General features: G+C 35.7%; 3 protein-coding genes and 1 pseudogene across 3 annotated transcripts; 2 read left to right on the forward strand and 2 right to left on the reverse strand.

The window, feature by feature from the left end:
• The first annotated feature begins 3,042 nt into the window (after positions 1-3,042).
• LOC140803326 (uncharacterized) lies at positions 3,043-4,997 on the forward strand. The gene is made up of 4 exons (XM_073159163.1): positions 3,043-3,183; positions 3,315-3,505; positions 3,595-3,661; positions 4,435-4,997. Exons 2-4 carry the CDS (start codon positions 3,360-3,362, stop codon positions 4,651-4,653), a joined length of 432 nt encoding a protein of 143 aa, XP_073015264.1. The 5' UTR covers positions 3,043-3,183; positions 3,315-3,359; the 3' UTR covers positions 4,654-4,997.
• Positions 4,998-5,219: 222 nt separating this feature from the next.
• On the reverse strand, positions 5,220-9,468 carry LOC140803327 (kinesin-like protein KIN-14P). Its single transcript, XM_073159164.1, has 15 exons — positions 9,326-9,468; positions 9,087-9,214; positions 8,911-8,994; positions 8,732-8,809; positions 8,549-8,641; positions 7,868-8,335; positions 7,689-7,770; positions 7,515-7,610; positions 7,256-7,435; positions 7,057-7,163; positions 6,802-6,980; positions 6,492-6,656; positions 6,170-6,423; positions 5,852-6,015; positions 5,220-5,636 (listed from the first exon to the last, which is right to left on the reverse strand). The coding sequence occupies exons 1-15, from the start codon at positions 9,393-9,395 to the stop codon at positions 5,544-5,546; spliced, it is 2,241 nt and encodes a 746-aa protein (XP_073015265.1). The 5' UTR covers positions 9,396-9,468; the 3' UTR covers positions 5,220-5,543.
• Positions 9,469-12,002: 2,534 nt separating this feature from the next.
• Positions 12,003-14,338, forward strand: LOC140803328 (NADH dehydrogenase [ubiquinone] 1 beta subcomplex subunit 10-A-like). The gene is made up of 3 exons (XM_073159165.1): positions 12,003-12,372; positions 12,451-12,521; positions 14,029-14,338. The coding sequence occupies exons 1-2, from the start codon at positions 12,084-12,086 to the stop codon at positions 12,477-12,479; spliced, it is 318 nt and encodes a 105-aa protein (XP_073015266.1). The 5' UTR covers positions 12,003-12,083; the 3' UTR covers positions 12,480-12,521; positions 14,029-14,338.
• A 4,509-nt stretch (positions 14,339-18,847) lies between these two features.
• On the reverse strand, positions 18,848-20,117 carry LOC140803329 (zinc finger protein CONSTANS-LIKE 6-like; annotated as a pseudogene).
• Between the last annotated feature and the right edge of the window lie 3,073 nt (positions 20,118-23,190).

A 23,190-nucleotide genomic window follows, 5' to 3' on the forward strand; every position in this document is an offset into this window, starting at 1 on the left:
GTTCAATGTAATGGACTGTACAGTTAAAGAGGACTTAAAAGATTTGATATGTATTACTCATATCAAGAAGATGCATCTTCTTTTCAGTAGCTCATAACATAAGAACTCCAAAGTTAAGCGTGCTTGACTTGGGGTAATTTTGGGATGGGTGACCCCCTAAGAAGTTTCCCAGGGTGCGTTTGAGTGAGGATATAAGCACGCTGGAAAGACCCGTCTTGGTACAGTGAGGATCGTCGTCGAATCTGGGCGTTACATCTTAGCTCCAGCTCAGATGAAAGATCGAAAACCGGAGACAGATGGTTCATAAAGTTGGAATAGATGAAAATTATTGTACAAAGTAGGCTGGATGGCTACTTTGGTTAATTTTATCAGATTGACTTATAAGAAGTTTTTGTAAATATGTGATGAATAAGCTTTTAATTCATTCATTACTTAACTTGCTTGTAAATAATCATGTAGCACTTATGAATAAATAAAAATGATTGCTCATGGAATCCGTTGTAGTTGATGCATTTTGAGAGGAATATTTGTTGTGTTAGTTGGCCAAATTGATGACAAAATGAAGTTTGTTTATTTCATATCTTGAAATCTTGAGGAGTGTTGTTTGAAAAATGTTTTTTAACTGTTGGTTGGTAACAAACAAATGTTGACTAGCAAGGTTTGCATCAATGTTGAAGAAAACAAGCTTTTTTCTGTTTGTTTAATTTTTAGAAATTTTTTGCAGAATTTCCTTTGTAAATGTGATATGCCAAAAAATATTAATATCTATAAATAAATCCCAAGCATCATATATAATGTGTACAACATGTTTTCAAGAACAAAATTTAGCTTTCATGCTGTTTTTCTAACTCTACACATCAGAAAAACACTTGTCAAATCATGACAAAGAAGTGTAAAAACGTACACCTACTGTCCTCGGCCTGCGTATTTTATTTCCTCTCAATGTGTATGACACTCTTTACGAATATGCTCAACCGCTTGCAAAGATATTCATCCAAATTTGGTAATTTTCTTTGGATTGACCAGCAGCACTACCATAAGGATTTTTCATCTCCATTGGTTTTTAAGGTACTTTCTTTCATTGGTCTTTGAGGTTATCAAATCCTTGATTTCTCCAACTATGTTTCCTGAAAAATAAATGAGAACCACATGAGAAATAATGGAGTGTTGATCAGAAAAACTATGCTTTGTGTGTGTTATATGTTGTCATTGATATGACACTTGTCACTTCTTCGCGAGATGGAATGAATCTTGTCTGTTTTAAATGTATAGCTTGCCAAAATTCCAGAAAAGGAGATCTCATCCTTAGTGAGTTTGATGGAGCATCGCAACCCCTTGGTGCTGGTGTATTTCTTGTAAACTTATGAAAGATTACATAAGTTGCACAAGCTGTATGTCAAGCTCTGAATATGCACATCGAGGAAGCCGATTTGTTGAGGTGAAAACAATGGGTGTTACAAAGGGAGCTGATATTGAAAGAATACTGGGAGAGATAGTTCACAGTAAGCCATTAAGAAAATCTGAGATATACATGCTTCATTTGCACTCAGACAATTCATTGAACACCTTAAATGCAAATGTAAGTAGAGGTTACCAATTTACTGGAGCATATGTGGGAGATCGAATCTAGATATCTAGGGAAGGCAAGGTCGCTTCACGATAGGAGACGTGTGATTCTTGCTGGATTTGTAGGCACAACCACCACCGAGAAACGAGACTATACAAGAGGGTGATGGAGAAATATGTGAACTTCGGCTGAAAAAAAGAAGAAGAAATGTGTAAACATGAGGTTTCATGGAATAACAAGAGAGAAGTTTGAAAGTAGATAGAATAAAGAAACCAAACATATAATGAAGAGTTTAAAGATGACGATAGAAATAGGGGTGTTTGGTGAGGAAAAGAGAATTTGAAAATGAGATGGTAAGAAACAAGGTTTTTTCACTGTAAAGGGGTTGCACTGATGAATCTTAGGTTGAGAAACACTAGAGAAATCGTGGAAGATGGCCAATTGTTCGGTAGAGTGGAACAAATGATGAGAGGAAGAATTATAAAAAGACACCACAAAACATTCAACGAAGCAGCAACAAAGCTTCTTCAATTTCTCTCAATAGTTTATCTGTATTTTTTTCCAATTTCCAGCATTCTAGTTTCTTCAGATTTTGACATATTCCTCTAACTTTCTTGTAAAAAATGCAGTTCATGTTCATAACAACGTAATTAAATTTGATGTTATCCATGGATTTCTCTACAATTTCATCGTATTCCTCAGTTTATATTTTTTTCTTTGAAGTCATACCGAGAGAGTTAGAACTAACAGTCGAATCGTGACTCAAAACGCTTGATAAAGAAGTCGGATAATTCTATATTAGGCATCGAGTCAACCCGTTTTACGAATATAGATTTATGAAACCGTGTTACAAGATACATACTCTAAATAATTTGACGTGAGATAATTTATAGGTAAGGATTTGAGATATTATATTAAATTACAAAATCTAGAGATTGTGTTTCGTAAAAATTTTGAACTGTTAATTAGAATAATTATCTGAGTAAAATAAATTTTTGTATTGTAAATGTGAGGATACTCGATTAACTGCTTTTATTAGTTCGATGTCACATTTTTAAATATAATCAAAACACTTTTATCAATAAAAATACTCAATTTTTATTTAATATCCTAAAACTTATTTTAGTACAATTTCAAAATTATCATACTTCATTTCTAAAAATATTATTTATCTTTTCGATGTAAAATAAAAATTTGTGTGAAACGGTCTGACATGTCGTATTTTATGAAACAGATCTTTTATTTGGATCATCCATGAAAAAATATTACTTTTTATGTTAAGATTACTTTTTATTGCGAATATCAATAGGGTTAACTCATCTCACAGATAAAGATTCGTGATATCGTATCACAAAGACCTACCTTCAATGTATATAAAATTATATATCATCGAACTTTGAAAAAAAATTAATTTTATTTGCAGTATCACGTGTGTACACGTGCCTAAAAGATGGGGCAAATGAGCACACGTGCGGCACACCATCCTCCTCTATGAATACCTCCAAGCCCCCAATCTTATCCCTCTTCCGTTCCCCAAAATCTCCTGTGACATTTCTCTTCTTTCCCAGTCCGGAAGAAAGAAGAGATCCATCGATCCTACTCTCAATCTGTTCACCGTAATTTTCTCTAATTGTTCCTTGTTTTTCTTCTACATGCTCGTGATTGTTATTCGTTGTGTTTTGATTTTTGTAATGCATTGATTGTAGAGTATGGATTTTTTTTCTCTGATTTGTTCTTCATTTTGCAGGCTTTTGGATTAATTCGTACAATTTCTGGTGGAAAAAGCGGGAAAATGAACAGATTGGTGTACCAGCAGAAGGCTTTGGTTGGGGGCTGTGTCACCGACGGTGTCATTTGCCCGAAGCCCCGTAGAATCGGCGGCCTACCGCGTCACTTTCACGACCCCGTTAAAACTCACTCTCGGATGCTACAAATCAAGTATAGTACATGTTTTCGTTTCCTTTTCTTTTGGGGTTTTTTATCAGTGCTTTTGTTGGAGTTTGTTGGAATTTTTTTTTTTATGACAGGAATCCTCCGACAGATGTGTATGATGCTAGAGCGGGGACGGTGCTTCTGGATATTATTCAATCGAAGGTAACTTTTTTACTTTTCATGATATTTGATAAGCACTTGAGTTTGTTTGATTGGTTGGTTATATGTATGTATTAATGCGTCCTGTGGATTGTGGGCTCTAAAATTGATTTCCAAGGTTTGGGATATGGAATATGTGGATTTGGTTCTAGGTAGCTATCCAAAAATTGATTGGATTCTATTATGAAGGTAAACTTGTTTATCCGTGTTTGGCGGCTGTCTGATTCTGATCCATACGGCATTTTTAACCATTTGTAAGCTTTTGGCTCTTAAATGTAATACCCGTTTGGATTTCATATCTGTTTTGCTTAGAGCATAAAACTACAAGGGGAGTTAAGCCGGAGCCCACCAGTAGATTCCGGTATCAGTAGATTGTGCAATCAACTGAGGATTTCAGGATTTCAATCTGACCTTAAGAGTAAACCTGGCTTATAACAAGAAAGCCGCCATAAGCCACCTATTTGCTTGAAGCAGTATATGTGTGTAAAATGCAAAGAAAATATCGAAATGGAGCAGAACCTATCCAGAATACTATTGTCTCCGAAAGTCAGAATGGCTGTCCTTGACAATAGTTATGCACTTGCCTTTTGTGCTATTTGTTTCCTTGTAGATATAGACCTTTGCTTATTGTAAGAGCCTGAATGTGTGCATTACAATCCCTTTAACAACTTTTACTTAATTGCTACCTGAGATTAAGAACTAGTTGTTTACTCACTCTTCTCTAAAACATGTTAGAATTATTTCGGAGTTCTGGTTCTGAGAGATCTAATTTTCAGGTGGCTTCATCTCCACCGTTTTTTACCGGTTCACCACCAAGCAGGGCCTCAAATCCTGTTATCCTAGACGAGCAGTTTGGCAATGACGACCCCAGCCCTTTATCCCCTGCATTTGCGAGTGGAGGTTGTGCTCAGGGGAGTTGCGACAGCAAGCCAGCTCCAGTGAGGATAGAAGGGTTCAATTGTCGTGAAAATTGTAGCATTTCTGCAGTAGCCTAGTCATCTATCTGATCACGACGAGCCTACATGTTAGTGGTACTGACTACCGAGTAAAACAAATAACAAACTAACCGAGGGAGTTTTGGGAGGAACTGTATGTTTATAATTGTATATGCCATGGGCCAAACTAATGGTCATGGCGTTTCCTAGTCAATCAGTTAAGTTTTTTCTGTGTATATGTAATGAGGTCGAGTCCATCTGAGTCCATCTATAATAAGAAACAGGGAGAGGAACAATCTTTCTGACTTTTGATTTGTAGGGTGAGGTCTTTTTGTATTCCGAGTTTGTAAACTTCAGTGTAATTTTAATCGAAAGGCAGAAAGGAAAAGTTATGCGTTTCTATAGCTTTTTTGCATTTTTGTGTGTCACTTACAGATGCCTCGTGACCATGCATCATATAGCTTTTCGGGCTTAAATGGGGTTTATATGCGTTGTGAAATTTTAGTCAGAAGCTAGAATAACAAACGAAAATAATTTGAATCCACAAGTAAACTCAAATAAACATGATCACGAACGTCAACAGTTTGAGAAACGAGATAAAAAGTTCTGTTAAGTTCACGTGCCGCAATAAGGGCGTTTTCCGTCTATAGAAAAAGCTATATATTATTCACTTGCGGCCGAATTTACAACAGCTGAGGAATAATTACAAAACACTTCAATGAATTTCTGGGGAAAAAACATGAAGACCATTTAGGACATGTGTTTAAGCATGGTGTATCTATCTGTCACTACAGTTTCTATTTCTATATGGTACAATGTTTTTTCTAAAAAATCAGCAAACTTGTGTCATGAACAAGGTGAGATGTACTAAGAGATATACTCCATAAATTGAGTAAAATGTGGCTTGTGTTGGGTAATATATACCTTCATGGTTAGTTTGTACCAAACTGTTAGCCAGTCGACATGTTTTTGAGATCTTTAAGCCGTTGCAGCCTCTCAATCTCACCGTCTTTCTCGGCTATAGTGTCTTTCAAAGATGATACCTATTATGATATCACCAAAAGATTATATTCAGTTAGCACTATATGTTATCTTATATTTGCTTTTGATTACAAGTTAGGAAAAAACAAATGCAAGTTATATTCCCTCATCGGATGCCTTCATTCGAAATCTCGGATGGATCCAATCAGATCACGTGTATTGTACGAAAAATATAATGATGTATAACTTACACTCACATGGAGACCAAGATACTTGCCTGTTCCATCAAGTCCCTTGCATCCCTCACATCTTTGCTGCTTTTTGCTGCACCAAGCTCGACTCCAGATACCCTCTCAGCAAATTTTAACGTACTGATTGATTCAGTGGCGGAACCAATGTCAGGATTAAGCTGAACGAACATTAGTGTCTTTGCCTGGCCACCTGCGTTAAATAAGCAAGATTTTTTACGTCAGCTTTTCATGTTTCTTGTTTTTCCTCGTACTGTTTGGGAAGTAAACTTAGCAGGAAAGATGTTCATGTACATGAAGAATTAATCAAGATAAAGCTTAATTTATTTAAAACAGCTTATCCGTACCTAATGAGCTCTGAAGCACTTGAGTGAGCTTGCTGTTACGGTAGGGGACATGAGCATTCTTTTGTGCCAAAGCAAATATGACATCTCCAAGAGCAGATAAAGATTTGTTTATATGTTGAGCTTCCTTCAGTCTGTCTCCCGTGACCTCTGAACGGTCTACTCTTTCACTTCCTGCTAGATCTACTAAATGAAGGCTGCTTCTTATAGATGAATTACCCTTCAAATCCATTCCTCGGGCATGAATGGAGACGACACTGGATAGATGCAACATGAATTTTCACAATAAGTATTAGGAGAAGATCGTGTTTTTCAGGACCAATACCTGTGTGATCGACTGCTTCTCTCATTTAAAGCTGTGGCCCCTCTGGCTCTGTTTTTTAGTCCAGTACTCATAAGATATAATACATCTGAAGTTTTGCTGACAGGGTGAATGCTAGCATCTGGGACGGATAGCCCGTTGGGTTGAGTGGTAGCTAAAATCCCAAGTGTATGCAAGTTAAGAAAACGAGTATAGAATGTAAAACCTTTCAATCCAACACTCTCTACATTAAAAGTTTAGAAAAGGAAAAATCTCGAGCCAAAAACGAAGTGAAAAAGAAAATTCATTAAAATGATCACAATGAGAAGGATATCTCTTTTGTGAACCATCATTTGTGAGTAAATCGCGGACTTGTTCATTATATATTTCCACCATCTGAACAGAAATTTCATATGTATAGCTATTCTTCCTACTCTGCGAAATGCGGAAAAGATCATTTAAAGCTCGGTAATTGACTCCCCATTCTGCTTCAGTTGCTCCATCAGGGCCAGTCTGCATAACTTCACCGTTCACTTCTACGCTGTAAGTTAAAAATATGTTATCTGTTTTATAAATTTTACTTTCTTACCATGGTATATGTTTTTCCAGAACCAGTTTGACCATAAGCAAGTATACACACATTATATCCATCCAAAACAGACTGTATTAACGGTTGCGTATCTGCAAATACTTCAGCTGCATACATTTAAAAAGTTGTATCAAATCACGATGATGATTTATTCATATAAATAAACACACTACTCTAGCAAAAACATGAATATCAAAACCTTGTGTTGCTGTTGGACCGTATATTTTATTGAACTTAAATGAACGTCGTGCTTCTTTCCCTTGTTTAGATGGATTTGAAACAACTATCTCTCCATTTTCACCAATATATTCGACAGTTGATTGTTTCTGCTTCTGAACCGCAAGAAAGGGCCTTACACGGCAATATACCCGAATATTCCCTAATTGAATCAAAACACACATAAGTTTTTGCTTTGCGGCCACTCATGTTACAAAGATCATGTGCCAACTAGGAGTCACCTTTAAGCTCTTGCAGTTCATTATGCATCTTTCGATTTTCAGCAAGGAGAGAATAATAGTTTTTTGCTGCATCATCCATAGCCTTGATTCTTGATCCTGTACTCACAAGTTAATTCTTATTCATCTTCATCATCTTTAAACAACCAAAACAGTGCCTCAAAAATTAGATTCAACCTAAAGTACTGAAGTCTTCAGAATAGTTTTTCTGTGTTCCAACAATTTCTTGCCGGATCGACTCAGAAGCAAACCTTAGTTCCTGAACAAATGAATTAATTACTACATAAGATAATTTGGGTACTTTTTCCTCCAAGGTAAATGATTAGTAGAAATATGACGATCATTTGTTAGCGCACCTGTAAAGCACCAAGCTGAACTTCCGTGAATGTAAGGTAAACATGCTCTTTTTTACTCCAACATAGAGATTTTGATTCGGAATATGCTTCAAGCTCCTTCACTTTATTCATAGACTTTGTTAGCTGGCTTACTGCTTCTTCCAGTTTATTCTCAAGCTCCTTCACTTTATTCCTCGACTCTGTTAGCTTGCTTACTGCTGCTTTCAGTTTATTCTCAAGCTCCAGTTGAGATCCTGTTGCTTCGGATTTAAATTGTAAGGACTGCTCTTCATATTTTCTTGTAGCTATTTCTAGTTCTTGTTTTAAAGTCTTGATCTCGTTGTCATAATCCTCTTTATGTCTTCTCCTAGCTATTTCGAGCTCTTCTTTCAAACTTGCAATCTCTTGATTATGGCTCTCTTGTTCTTTCATCAGTCTCTCTACATACTGCTCTTCTACTTTCTTTTTCACTTCTATATTGTTCTGGCTCTGCATTTAAAATTAGGTTGGCTTTTGAAAAGCTTGGAATGAGCTAAGATTTAAACAAACGTGCAAATGTACAAATAAAAGCTTAAGCATCATCCATAACCTTGTGCTACGAAGAATTCATGAAGGAAAATTGTATTATTATACTAATATATATGAACAACATCAGCATACAGTTTAACACAGAATTTGGTAAAATGGGAAGCGCCGTTACACCTGTATCTCTTCACTAGTTCCTGCAGCAAGAGCCTCAAGAACTCTAATTCTTGACTGGTATTTCTCCTCGCGAGCCTTGAAAAGATTATTTTGCTGCAGATCATGATGCAAACATTGAAACATAGATTATGATTCTGTGTTATTTTCATTAATCAGCAACAGAATCATCTTATCAGATAATACCGTGCGCAAATGTTCTGCTTGAGTGGATATCCGTCGCTCTATCTCCTGGACGACTTTTCTCAATAGGCAGGCAACACGCTGAGAATTAGAAGAAAGTAAAATTTGTTGAAGGTTTTATTCCCTTTTTCTATGGACTCTAATGAGCTTCTCGAATAAATTTATTTGATTTGTTATCTTACATGAGGTATTTCTCCATTCTTCCGTTCAATACTTTCATCTAAAATACCATTTACAACACATAACAGCGACTGTGTCGGTGCATTCTACATCACAGACACAAATTTCAATTAGGATAACAGAATCCACAAATAACACTATTGGAAGAAATCGAGAACAAGATCGGTCATACACTCACATCTAAGCTATTGGATTTCATCATTTCCGAAATCTTTGCAGCCGGAATATCTGTGTAAGATCCTTGTTTAAGCTGAAATACTTCGTGAAACTTATGTCCAACATGATTAATAAGTGCAGCTGATGGCTCTGCACAGGATCAAGATTGAAAATAAATGAATTCATTGTCGACAAAGTTGCATAACCTGTATTTCTGTGTATACATAGACTGGCAAAAAAAGGAAGCAGACAGAGAAATACCGGCCCTTATGGGGCTGCGTAAGACACGTTGAAATTTCGAGTCTGATGCAGAAGTTGGGGAAGTAAGCATTCGAAAGGGTTCATCCCTCTGAGAACTTCCGTCGTACCTCCCAAGACTTGGGAGAAAATGAGTTTGAAGCGTTAAAAGGCAGTCCAATACTATTTTCATAGACCCCTTTACAAAGTAAGAATACAAAACGTCAAAAACAAAGGTTCATTATTGAACAAGAGGGCAAGCAATATTCTATACTACCTTTTCCAGGTCTGCTTCTTGAAAACTTGGCAAGCCCAATTTTTCCATTGCTGACAAAAATCTTTGGGCATTTTCTGACCGGGATTGTGAAGAACTTACAGGAGCACCAAACTTGAACAAGAATTCAGGAAGAAAGCATGTCATATCAAAATTTGTAGAACATCCAAAACTCTAAAGCAACTCAAGTAAAGTTTCAGCTACCTCAGTTATAGAACCAGGTTTTAGTTTGTTCAGTAATCGGCACAAAACAGAACCATCCACCAAGAATGCACGTAGTTCTTCATCTGAAGCATTTATTGGCAAGTTCAAATCAGGAAGAACACCGTTTAACCATTCTATCAAAGTTCCCCGCTGCTTAGCTGTAGGAGAAAGATATTGATGGAGAGTAAGCTAACATCTCAGGTTCAACAGTTTTATATGGTGAGAAGATGGCGAATACATAATTTTCTTGTCACTGGCCTCACCATTGTTACTCGAAGAGGGTTCAAAAATATCACCATTTGTAAATGTGGTTGATCTGTTGAATCTAGGATAATCTTTTGCTAGTGGATCCATAGGAAAATTCGTGACAGCTCTGCTTTAGTCACCATTTTGAAGGTGGCAAATAAAAAAAACCTGTGCTTTAGCATCTCTAACAAGGTATAACAAACACATGGCCATGAAAAATAGATCAAGAAGGTCGTTTTTATTAGTTGGTATGAAAAAGTTTTCAAGTGAGAGTAAGAGAACTGTTCTAAGTCCTAGTAACAAAATCTTGGTGCAACTGAAGTGTATCAAATATGTATGCCCATTTTCCTTTGTGTTTAATGTCTCAACAATGCAATGTGGCATTTCGGACATGGTGTCTGACTCGATATGCTTGTGCATAATACAGTAAAAGAAATGATATGTCATTTAAAAAAGGGATAATTCGAACCCGGGGAATCAAAGCAACTACCATGAACAACCTGTATTTCACAGAGCAACCACGAACAAGAACTTAATGCTAACTATAACACTATAACCATACCTTTAGCTGTTAATCTACATATACAAATCTGAAGCTCAATCATTAAAGCTAATGAAAATCCAATCAAACAGAAGCTTCTGCAATCGCTGACTAATGACTGAGAAAAAGGAACCTGAAAAGGCACAAAAGATTATGAACGCGAGAATCAAACAGGCTGAGATCGAATTCCTGCTTTTGTTTATACCTAAAGGTAAGAACCCATTATCAAGATGCTGTTGTTGGGGATGAAGAAGCCATTTAGTCTATGCTATACCAATCCAAAAAAAAATATCAGGTTTCTGCGTTTCTTCCAAGTTTGAATTCAACAACTTCCCTGAGAAGAAATGATGCCATGCAACGTTTCGAGGAATTAAAAATCCAAAATCAACTTGCTCAACCAAAGAAATTAGAGTAAATCAGCAAAAAACCAAAAGACTTGGCCCATGCAAATTTCTACGAATCAAGAACAGCCCAGATATTAAATTTTGACTAAAAGATCAAAAACCATAAAAAGACACGAATTGGTCAAGAAAAATCGAATCTTTTTCGATGATTTCAACATCCATCACAACAAACCTGAGAGTATAGGCCATTATCAGCAATCTTTCAGCTATCTGAATTCTGTTTTTACTCTGTCTCTCTGTGTGTGAGTTTGTTTTTTTCATCGTAAAAAAGTTTACAATTTACTATATTTATTTACTATATATATATATATATATAAATATATATATATATTCTTGGGTGGTTGGTCTTCCGCGTACGGTTGGAGTTCCATGGAAACCATGGGGGGTCAAAAATTTGTCAGTTTTCCGTTAACTTTGGCGCATTATATTCTAGTGGTATTAATACTGTGTCATTGTATATTTCAATGTGATAAAGAATGTGATTTGTTACTTGGAATCTAATAATTTCATGTATTTAAGTTTAGAAATCAAAATTATCCATTTCTTAAGAAATCTTTGGATTAAAATACCAATGAAAGTTAGATCAGATACAAAAAAAACTTGTCTTAAAAGACATTTTATAATAATCATTTTTGTAAAATATCGAAAACCTAAAGATCTTGGCAAAAACTTATGTGAGATGGTCTCACATGTAGTATTTTGTGAGACGGATCTCTTATTTGAGTTATCCATGAAAAAATATTACTTTTTATGAAAAGAGTATTATTTTTTATTTTGAATATCGATAGGATTGACTCGTCTCACAGATAAATATTCGTGAGATCATATCACAAGAGATTTACTCAAAATCTTTTATAATCTCCTGTTTTTACCATCCGGCGCATTTAGCTTCTCTGCAGGATTTCTAAAATCAGTATCTTTCAGTTTTTTGGGAAAAAAATTCCAATCTGGGTTGGATTGGGTTGGGGAATCTGGGCTAATTCGATATTGGGCGATTTTACTATTTGGGTCCATTGGTTATGAGCAAAGCCCACAAACAACCAAGGCATTCCCAATTTCACCACCGTCTCAGTGTAAAGCTAGATCATTCTTGGCTGAAACCTAGCTCGGAAAATGGGGAGGAAGAAGGGGGTGATGTTCGCCGATGATGGGGCTCCGGATGACTTCGATCCGGAAAACCCGTACAAGGATCCGGTTGCGATGCTGGAGATGAGGGAGCACCTGGTTAGGGAGAAGTGGATCGACATCGAGAAGGCCAAGATTCTGCGGGAGAAGGTCAAGTGGTGCTACCGCGTGGAGGGTGTTAACCACCTTCAGAAATGCCGCCACCTGGTTCACAAGTATCTCGACGCCACCCGCGGCGTCGGCTGGGGGAAGGACCATCGCCCCCACTCCCTCCACGGTTTGTTCTGACTACTTTTTGTTTCAATTTTTTGGTTTATTGATTTTATTCGTATTTTTTGTTTGCTTGTTTATGTAGGTCCTAAGGTGGAGGAAGCTGTGGAATGACCGATTGAGGAGCCGAGTCATGGGTTGTCTGAATAATTTGAGGTGTTGTTTTCTGAATTATCAAATTCTTTGACTGATCGTATGAAAGGGTTAACCACTGTAATGTCTTGTATTTTTTGACTTCTTTTTCGGCAAGACTGTACTATGCATGATCTTGGTGTTTTTTTTTTGTATTTCTTCTGTCTATAATTTGAGGTTGGACTGGCTTCACATGAATAGAAAATGGTTGGAATATCATATTTATTCTGTGGATTGAAAGAGGGTAATTCATATTATACACAAGTCATTTGGAGTTCAAAGTTCAGATTTTATTGTAATTAGTTTGCAACGGTTTAAAGTTTGTAGTTATAGCAACCAAATAAATAAAATTTTACAACTTCTGTTGTTTGAGTTTGAGCTCGAGCTCGATTCATCCTGCAATGCTGCCTTTCTTCCCTCCAATTTTTTTCTCTGATAGAATGATATTGTAGTTTTTTGAATATCTAGGCCATATAAATTATAATAATATCGGATTGGTTGACCTTTTTGGTATAAAAAATTCTATACATGCCGAGTGGAGTATATTATGTAACTATTTAGCTTAAAAAATTACATGAGTTTGTTAGATCTTTCACATAACTTATTTTTAGACCTTTGTAGCACTTTAACTCAGGTACATGATAAGCTTATGTTCTTCCTGAACTATTTTTCATTGGCTCCTCTGGCTCATTTATTGAAATACATGAGGAAATTAAATTTAAAATAATTTAGCCAACTATCCTCGAAATCTTTTGAAATACATAGCTTGTGAGCTTTGATAAATGACTTGAAAGTGCAATTATTGAGCTTATCTGGTAGTAGGTCTCAAACCATATCTACTTGCTAACTAAAAAACGAGATTCTCTTTGCATCTCCTTGAAGCAACACATTGTCCTGTTCATATGTTTAATCAGATCCTATCTTTATGATAAGTATATTGGTGGATATGATTTTAATATCATCAATATAAATTGGATTGAGAGTTATTTCTTCTATTGGCCCAGACTGGATTGAACCTGGATACCTTTTATTTTGTACCTTTCTAGTTCTTCATTGTACCTTTTCTTTTTGTCTCCTCCTAAGTATTTTTCAGTCCTTTTTCATAACGCCAGCAATGTTTAGTCGGTAAAAATAATTTTATATTACTCTCATGGCCATCAAACATGTATTGCAGACCTGGCATGGTTTTAAGTTAGGAATCTTAATTATATTTGTTCTCATTTTTAGCGCTGCTTATGCTTTAATTGTACCCTGGAAGATATTGTAGGTTAGGAATCTTCAATTTTGTTAGGAATAGATCAAAACAAAGCATGTGGTCACAAAGTTCTTTTCCACGAAATGCACCACATTCCCATACGGCCATTTTAAACATTTGTGCTTGAACTTGAAATCCGATCACACATTTTTTTATCCACTAATATAAAAGACCAATGAAGACACGAACTATGTCGAATTATCTGGATACATGTGGTTAGTAACATGAATTTTCTATGGAAAGTTTTTTACAACATGCACATTTTTTCCTCTGCAGCTAATGAAGTTTGTGCGGCAGAGCCATGGAGTGATGTTACGCGATCTGCCTTTGTTTTCCGGTTGGACCATAATCTTCATATTGCAGAATGTATGTGAGTTTATTTTGTCGATTTGACTCATTGTTCGCAGCCTCTTCGATGTTCAATGTGAAAGTGAAAGAAGATTCATGATGTACGAAGCTGTAATAAATCAGTGAATATTTTTATCTATCGCCAAAGCAACCTTGTTGGGAGAAAAACCAAGCTGATCGCCTTGTAGATTATTTTTACCCTTTAGTTTTTGATATTGTTCATTTGTTTTTCTTGTTATATCCCCTCCTTGCGCTTAATTATTAATGTATTGATTCGACCAATTTTAATTTGATCTACTTGTTTGATTTTGTATATTATCATTTTATCAAGTATTGGTACAAATCAATAAAGAAAAGTTATATTAGTATTTTTTGTTTGTTGAATTTACATATTATTTACTAATACATATCAATTTTGGTACTTAATATTATATAATTTTTGTGCATTTAGGCAACAGAACCGTAAGTTTGCTATCCTTTATTAATGTTCATAAAATCTATACAAATTTTGATTGTTTAAAATTCATTTATTAAAATATTTTCCTCTTATCCCTTCTGTTTTTCGCTATCGCAATTAAGAAGTGAACTTGAATTGAAGATTAAATAAGTAACGTACGAAACATTCAAAGTTTTTATTATGTGCAACTCTCATAATTGTGTCTCGAAATCGATATCTCGTCTCAAATATAAGATCTTGACATCAGATCAATTATAAATCATCCATACCAAACGGTACAAGGAATGCTATCTGGGTCCAAATCAATTATAAATCATCCATACCAAACGGTACAAGGAATGCTATCTGGGATGATCTGTATCTCATAAAACATATATATCGACAAAGTAATTTTGGGGCAAGCAACAAAAACGGTACAAGGAATGCTATATATAGAAAGATGCATCTCTCTTAAATGAATGTATTGAAGTTATACATACAAAACAACGTAGGTTTCCTATGAGCCCGTTTGGTATAAGAAACTACAATTAAAAAAGTGTCTTTGCTTTTTTAATTTTTAACTTGTTTGGGTGGGCTTCTAGTGCTTAAAAAAACATTTATTTAAGTTGAAATTAGCGCTTTTTTAAAAAGTCCTATTTTAGAGCTTTTTTCACTAGCTTTTTTAATAACCTTAAAAAAAACATCCACCAGTAGCCTCCTCTCAATCTTTTCTTCATTCTTCTACAAGGTACAATTTTTTTTTCCCGTCGAGGTTTTTGTTCGTTCATTTTTTTCTGCTTTCTTTTTGCTGCAGAATCTACACTCCCTGTTCATTTATGTCTGTATTACTTATTGTGAATTAGATAATTATGTTACAATTCGGTCAATGATCCGATAAATCCAGGAAGTCAGGAAGGGGAAAGTATTTGCTTATTCCATTTTTTTGCAACTACGTATATAATATTCATCAATTCTTGTGTATTACGTATATAATATTATATTAATTAAAATATGTTATATACCATAATATTACTGTAATATTATTTAATCCTTGTTTGTATTACTTTTTCATTTATGATATTGTGAATTAGATAATGTATTGTTTTTTTATGTTTTATTTTTTGAATATAGAATGTATTCGAAGTTAGCTCCTAAACGAGGATTATCAAATCCAAGTCAATTACCTAGATATACGATTGAGACTGTTGAACTGGATTAGTTGATGATGGGAATAATAAGGCGGATTGGACTGATCAGAATACCGAAATATTTTTTAAAATTTGTGAGGAAGAAATTGAATCCGGCAATAAGCCTACCAAACATTTAACCAAAACGGGGTACACAAATTTAGTTTCAAAATTTCATGAGAGAACGAGACTTTCTTTGAATAAAAAACAATTCAAAAATAAATGGGATTCTATGAAAAAATATTTTGCACTGTGGGCACAACTTATTGGAATAATGAGACTGGCCTTGGTTGGGATCATAACGAGATGACCGTGCAAGCTGATAATAGTTGGTGGGAGGATAAGATTAAGGTATATAATTTATATACTACATTTTAAATTTTTAATCAATTATTTTTATTTATTTTTTGTTACGTTGCAAATTACAGGAAAATCTCGAGTATGCAAAGTTTAGATTGAGGGGACCCAATAATTTAGATTTATTGGAAAATATATTTAAAGGTTCCATAGCAACTGGCTATGCTGCAATAGCACCATCAGAGGATCAACCAATTCATAATAATTTCAAAGATGATACAAATGATTGGGATGTTCAGTTAGATGGAGAGTTTCAAAGTGATGTTTATATTAATGTTGAAAGCCAAGAATTTATGGAAAACTCAACAATGGGAGCTGACAACTCTATGCAGCAAAGGAAGAGAAAAAGAAGGGAGAGTGGGGAAAAAAGAGGTCCCATTGCCACTAGGTTAGCCGATCAACTTGATCATGTCCTTTAAGAATTTGAGACTCAAAATTCTATACACGAAACACCAAAAGATGATCCATGTAGCATTGAAAATTGTCTGGAGGTACTTCGTAGTTTGCCTGGTATGGTGGTTGGCAGTGAGCAATTCTTCATAGTTACTAGAGTTTTGGGTAAAAAGCATAATAGGCAAACATTTATCGGATTGAAGGACTCGGAACTGCAGCTTGGTTGGGCAAAGACATTCACTAAAGATGATTTGAAGCGTTGTTAACATGAGTTATGTTTTTAGGAAAAATACTTGAATAATGCATTTGTTTTTTTTTTTTCTTTTATTGATTGATGAGTCAACTTTACTAAGTAGTATGTTTAAATTTTTAATGCAATAATCTAAAACTTTCAATGTTTATTGTTTTTTTTATATATTTATCTTTATTCATATATTTTCACATGATGTCTGCGAGTTCAAGCTCCACTATATCAGATAACTCTGATGCATCAAGTGATTCCGACATTTCCGTTGATTCTATTAGAAAAACACATGTCTCTAAGAAAAGAATGGTTTTGTTATCCTTGTGTGGTGTTACGAATTATGTTTTGAAATATATTGTTAAAGAAAAATGTAGGACATCGTGGTTATCAGGGTCTCAATGGGTGGCAGAGATATTGAATGGTAATGAGACACGATGCTTTGAAATGTTTAGAATGAGGCAACATGTTTTTTATAAACTATGTGACGATCTACTCCAAAAATATAGCTTACAGCCAACAAAAGGAGTTGATATCTATGAAAAGGTGGGATTATTTTTGTACATGATGGGTCAACCTGCTTCAGTTAGAAATGTTCAAGAGCGTTTTCAACACTCGGGGGAAACTGTTTCAAGACAGTTTCACAGCGTTTTAGAGTCCATATGGAAGTTGTCGAGAGATATCATCAAACCTATCGATCTTAATTTTACAGATGTCCCTGAATATATTAAGAATGAAAAAAGATAGTGGCCTTATTTTAAAGATTGTATAGGGGCTATTGATGGCACACATATATGCATTTGTGTTCCGCCTAGCAAGCAAATAGATTTCATTGGAAGAAAAGGGTATACTTCAACAAATGTTATGGCTATATGCGACTTCGACATGTGCTTTACTTTTGTATGGGCTGGTTGGGAAGGTTCTGCTCATGATTCTAAAATTTTTAAAGAGGCTATGCGCAGAGAGATATTGCATTTTCCACTCCCACCTGAAGGTTTGATATTAATATATCTTATATTTTTTTTAAAATAATTGTTAGATAAATGTTTACACTTTAACTCTTATTTTTTGCAGGTAAATATTATTTAGTTGATGCAGGTTATCCTACTTTCAAAGGCTTTATGGGACCGTATAAAGATACTAGATATCATTTACCTCAATTTCGATTGGCTCCAAAGTTCAGATCAAAAAATTAAGTATTTAATTATCATCATTCCAGTTTAAGGACGGTTATTGAAAGAACATTTGGAGTGTGCAAAGCACGATGGAAGGTATTACAAAATATGCCCACATTTTGTCTAGATACTCAATTTAAAATTATAGTGGCATGTTTTGTTTTACACAATTTCATAAGGCGATACGATGCGGCTGGATATATTCTTGAACAACTCGAAAATATTGATGATTTACAAGAAATCGAGCAAGATGGTGAAAATGTTTATGTCCATGACAGAGGTACGAGATGGCAAGAGCCAACACAAGAAAATATTACGGAAATGAAAGAATTGAGAGATGACATAAGAAATTCACTGTCAATAAAATTTCGACATTGAACTATTAGTTTTTATTTAAATAAATTAAAGTAGAATGTAAACATTAACCATTTTTATTAACAATTGTTTTTATGGTTTTTAAGATTTCAATATTTTATTGTTTTGGTATGATTTAATTATTTATATTTATACATCACACTTGTTTAGAAATCCGTTATAAAATATATATATAAATTAATGAGTTAAAAAAGCACTTTAATGATATGTATCCAAACACATTTATTAAGTCAAAAAGTGTTTTTTATCTATTCATCCAAACACAATATTAACACAACTTTTACTTAAAAAAACACTTTTAAAAGCCAACTTAAAAAATCACTTTTTTAATCAAAAAATTTTTGATACCAACCGGGCTCTATATCTGAAATCTTAATGAGAGTATCTCTCTCGATGTAACATAGTATTTAAATGACGTCTCGTGATTTGCAAGACAATTCTTATGTAATTAGAACTAAACTTTATATTAATTTACTACATAATAATAGTGTTATAACCCTAGTTGCTAAGCAAGCAAATTATGATCAGTTGCGTGTGTGTGTGTCTATATATATATATATATATATATATATATATATATATATATATATATATATATATATATATATATATTTCACATCTATTTATTTATCAGGTAGGATGGCACTGCTGGGAAAGAAAACCCTAAAAAGCTTGTCCTCTTCACAAATCGACCTTTCATTCTGGGTCTCTTCTCTGCATTTATTTTCCTAACTTGGTACCTAATCTTCTTGGCGAATAGTCTTGTTCTTCTCTTTTCCCTGTATCTTGACACTCTTGCTTCTCTTTTGGCGATTTTGTGTGCACTTGCCCATCTTCCTCTGTATAAATCTCCATCCAAGCTTGTAATCTGAAGTCATCATATTCACACGAAGGTTATATTTTATGCATGATATATTTTTGCTTCTAGTGAAGATTAAAGAATTGAAATTTCATTGTTTGGTACCATGATTTCATCGAGGTTAATTAGCTCGTCGGGTCAAACTCTGGTCGTCCATGGGGAACCTCCAGTTGCCCAGTCTGCCATTACTGCTTCATAGTTGAGGCTCAATAGCATCATCTTCTTGACTCGTGTCTCGCTTTCGATGTACTCTACGCTTTCAATGGAGGCTTCTTTTTTCATCTCTTCTCCGTCTTCCCCCGCGATGGAAGAGCAAGCATAATCAAAATCCCAGTTCATTTCCATGTCTAGTGCTGGATCAAAATGACATGCTATCACTGCTTGAGTTTCTTCATCGACAACTTCATCTTCAGCTTTTTCAAATCTTCTTCGGTTCCCCTGGTAAGCTCTCAACGTTTGCAGCAAACTCCTCAAGCTCCATATCACAATTCAACAGCTCCGCAAGATTCAAGTCACACTGATCATAATCGGCTTCGTCTGATCCGTTGCTTGTCTCTTCAGTGCAAAACTCATATGAGAAAAGGGTCAAAAATCGGAACCCTACAAGCAGCTGCTCTTCATTCTCCTCAATTAAAGGGTCTTCTCCATAAATCTCCGGCACCAGCGAGATCGGGTTGCATGGCGGCAGTTGCAGCTGCTTCGACTTCGCATGTCGCGAGGTCCTCGCCTTCCGAGTGAACCCTTGATGCCAAGCTGATGCTGGAGAAGAATCCATCACTTGGTCAACCTCAAAAGACGAGGTATCTAGTCTAACCCTTTCGTGCGTACTCGCCAACTGGTTAGCTGAATGCACCGCAGCATCACAGGCTTGGCATAGGAAAGCATCATCAGCAGCGCAAAACCATCGAGCCCTCTACCTCAAACAGCTCTCGCAAGCTCTTGCAGTCTTGCTTCCAATGGCATTTGCAGCTTTGAATTCATTGATATAATTCATAGCTCTATTGTTATATTTATATGTTCATTATTCAATCAAACAGAACTTGATTTCCAGGTAGAAAAGCAAGTTTTTTTCTCTTTTTTTCCCGTGATATATGAGCTTAATAATGAGGCTGAATGACCCAAAAACGGCTAGAATATTCGATGATCTTAAATCTTGCATTCTTATTGGTCATGCATCATTATTAGGGATTTCTTGTGGAGCCAAAAAATGGGGAATGGGCGAGAAATGACAGTTTCCTCTCATTCTCATTCACAAATATGAGAGAAACCTTTAGGTTTGATGTTTATATTTTGTGGCTCAATTATTTGATGTTTAGAATAACACTCTAATTGTGGTCCTCAAGGTTGTGGTGTGGCACCGGAAAATGACAAACAGTCATTGAAAAATGCAAATATGGCGATGAACATTTGATATCTCGAAAATGTCACGGTTCATCCTTGGATTTGGGAGGAGAAGAAAGACCAGGAACACGGAACTGATCCCAAGAAGCAAAGAGGAAATTGGATGGAAGCCAGGACGAGCAAAGAAAAATTATCATGTTTTAAACCACATCGGGCATGCATCACCCAAGAAACCTATCAGACTACTTCAAAATCATACAAGCCTGGGCACATGGCCTCAATCGAGCAACACATGAAAACTAAGTCAATTGATCATGGACTCATGTCCACCGATAATCAAGGGGCATGTTTCCATCCACGTTCTCAGATCATGTTGAAGCCAAGACGTGGACCACGTCCTCACATCGTGGCCATTACCCGAGCATCTCGGAGTTGTTACCAACTCAGGTACTCTATAAATATTCCCAGCAGATGTAAAATAAGATAGTTCACTTTTCATTCTCACATGAACTCTCTAAATATTTATTTAAATGCACTTTTTTTCCTTTGCGTGGATATTTGACTTACTTGAATGTCAGAGTGACCACGCTGTAAATTTTTCTGACGCATATCTAACGTATTTTGTTCTTAGGTAGACATGCTATCCAACTCGGGTTCATCTCACTAGGTCAACAGATTGTACAAAGAAAGAACTCATCTCTGCCCGAGAAATTTTCCGCACAGCTCGCCTAATTTTCCCGAGTAGCATCGTTGGCTCCGTCTGTGGGAAATCAGATCTATAGATGTAGATATGATTTTCATCCAAAAATCAGCCCAAAGGGATCTTTTTGGAAGGGAGACCTCGAACTCGGGGGATCCTCGAGGAATCCGCAGGGGAATCTGCCCTCAAGGTTCCTCGCAATCCATCACTGTTGCTCCCAAAGAAGAGTCATCGGCTAAACAAGAGTCCCCAGATAGAGTAGGAGATGTCTTAGGACGAATCTCATCCTCGAGATTAGTCGTGAAAAAATGATGAAAACTCTCAGGCTGGCTCAAAGGATCTTACGTTGACCGAGGAATTAGAAGAGCTAGGAAAAAAGGTGAAGAGATTAGAAGGATAAGTCATGTCCTCTCATACTGCCCGATCCGAGTCAAATGGATGTCCTTTCTTTACCAAAATAGTGAAGGAGCCCTTACCCATTCACTACAAGTTAGCCAAGATCGGGACTATGGTAGACATACTGATCCAGAAGATCACCTGACTCGGTTCAAAAACATGACCATGTTGCACTGTTATTGTCACGCTCTGAAACCGAGACGTGCCATCGGCTTTGTTTAACAATTTAAAATCATATAACAACAAGTCACGTAGTACATCAAATAACCAAAAGTCAGTCTATTTCATAAATCAATAATCGTCTTTACAATGCGATTAATCGAAATGCGGAAGCGTAAAACGTGATGATAAAACTAGAAGACAGAATAAACAGACTGGTCTTGAATTGGATTGGCTTCATCACCATCCTCAAAAATATTCTTGTTCTTTATTTTCGATTTGTTCCTCGTTTTTATCTGGAGTGGGAATGTAAATGGTGAATATTTAGAAAATACTCAATAAATGGGGGCCGATCGGGCATAACGAATATCAAGGTTATAATTATACGAATACATTATCATAATTTCCATCATAAGCATGTTGAAGCGAATACGAACAAAAATACAAACATAGCACTAAAAATCATCTCTTTTTCATGGTTTACTGATCAGTCCTCTATATGTTACTCCTCTAAGGGGCGATGCCAAATGAACGGTTATTATATCATACCGCATTAGGGTCAAAACATATCAAATATCGGAATTTCCTTGTCATTTCTAATTCTAATCATTACAATTCATTTCAAAGATTCCAGATATGATTTCAAATATTATAACTAATATCAAACAACAAATTGTTCAAATGTTTTCATAACAAATAGGAACAAATATATCATGTCGATCGAATTTCAAGAAACATACATAGTGTATTTTTAAGCAAATGTGTACATACCTACGAAGAACAAGTATGTGGATATATAGATCGAGTATTACACTTATGAAATGCAAGTGTATGTACAAATATAGCAAAAACTCACTTACTTTTCTCTTCTTTGGATTAAAACGTGAGGAACTTGTGGGAGGAATTCCGCTTGAACTCGTACAAGACTTGGTTGCTGCAAATCCAAGTCACGTTGCTGGAATTTTGAACAAGTTGAAGGGATTTCGGATAGCGGCAGCACTTGAGCAGCAACTTTAGCTCAAAATTGGGACAAAATGTGGGTAGGACGGAGGCAAACCGAGGCTCGAGAATAGCAGCTGAGGAGCTCGAAAATGGACAGCTTCGTGCCTTGTTTTGGTGTGGTTTCCTTCAGCTCTTGGGGGGTGCTTATAAGTTAGAAAAGGAGGGGATTACACACAATTTTTCAGCCATGTTTATGGCCTCCTTAATGGCCTCAAGCACCATTAAGAGGGCTGTTCAAATTCAGCTTTGAATTCATTGCTTGAATGAGATTTAAATGCTTGGTTGAATCTGCATTGCATGGCTTTGTGTGGTTAATTTTGGTTCTTCACATCCTTCCCTCCTTGTTTAAACTTTCGCCCTCGAAACTTGAATTAGCTTGGTCTTTGAAAAGGTAGGGGTGATGTCTGCGCATTCATTCTTCAAGTTCCCAAGTAGCTTCCATTTCAGTATGATTAGACCATTGTACCTT

The sequence above is a fragment of the Primulina eburnea genome, chromosome 10, assembly GCF_022965805.1.
Source record: "Primulina eburnea isolate SZY01 chromosome 10, ASM2296580v1, whole genome shotgun sequence".
Taxonomy (NCBI): Eukaryota; Viridiplantae; Streptophyta; class Magnoliopsida; order Lamiales; family Gesneriaceae; genus Primulina; species Primulina eburnea.

Bases quoted from the DNA above. Each gene is read 5' to 3' on its own strand.
- LOC140803326 (XM_073159163.1), top strand. From the start codon at position 3,360: ATGAACAGATTGGTGTACCAGCAGAAGGCTTTGGTTGGGGGCTGTGTC. The intron at 3,506-3,594 runs GTATAGTACATG...TTTTTATGACAG, and splicing joins TCTCGGATGCTACAAATCAA to GAATCCTCCGACAGATGTGT. The intron at 3,662-4,434 runs GTAACTTTTTTA...TCTAATTTTCAG, and splicing joins TGGATATTATTCAATCGAAG to GTGGCTTCATCTCCACCGTT.
- LOC140803327 (XM_073159164.1), bottom strand. From the start codon at position 9,395: ATGCTTACTTCCCCAACTTCTGCATCAGACTCGAAATTTCAACGTGTC. The intron at 8,642-8,731 runs GTATTATCTGAT...CATGATCTGCAG, and splicing joins AAGCAGAACATTTGCGCACG to CAAAATAATCTTTTCAAGGC. The intron at 7,164-7,255 runs GTTTTGATATTC...AAATGTATGCAG, and splicing joins CGGTCCAACAGCAACACAAG to CTGAAGTATTTGCAGATACG.
- LOC140803328 (XM_073159165.1), top strand. From the start codon at position 12,084: ATGGGGAGGAAGAAGGGGGTGATGTTCGCCGATGATGGGGCTCCGGAT. The intron at 12,373-12,450 runs GTTTGTTCTGAC...TTGTTTATGTAG, and splicing joins TCGCCCCCACTCCCTCCACG to GTCCTAAGGTGGAGGAAGCT.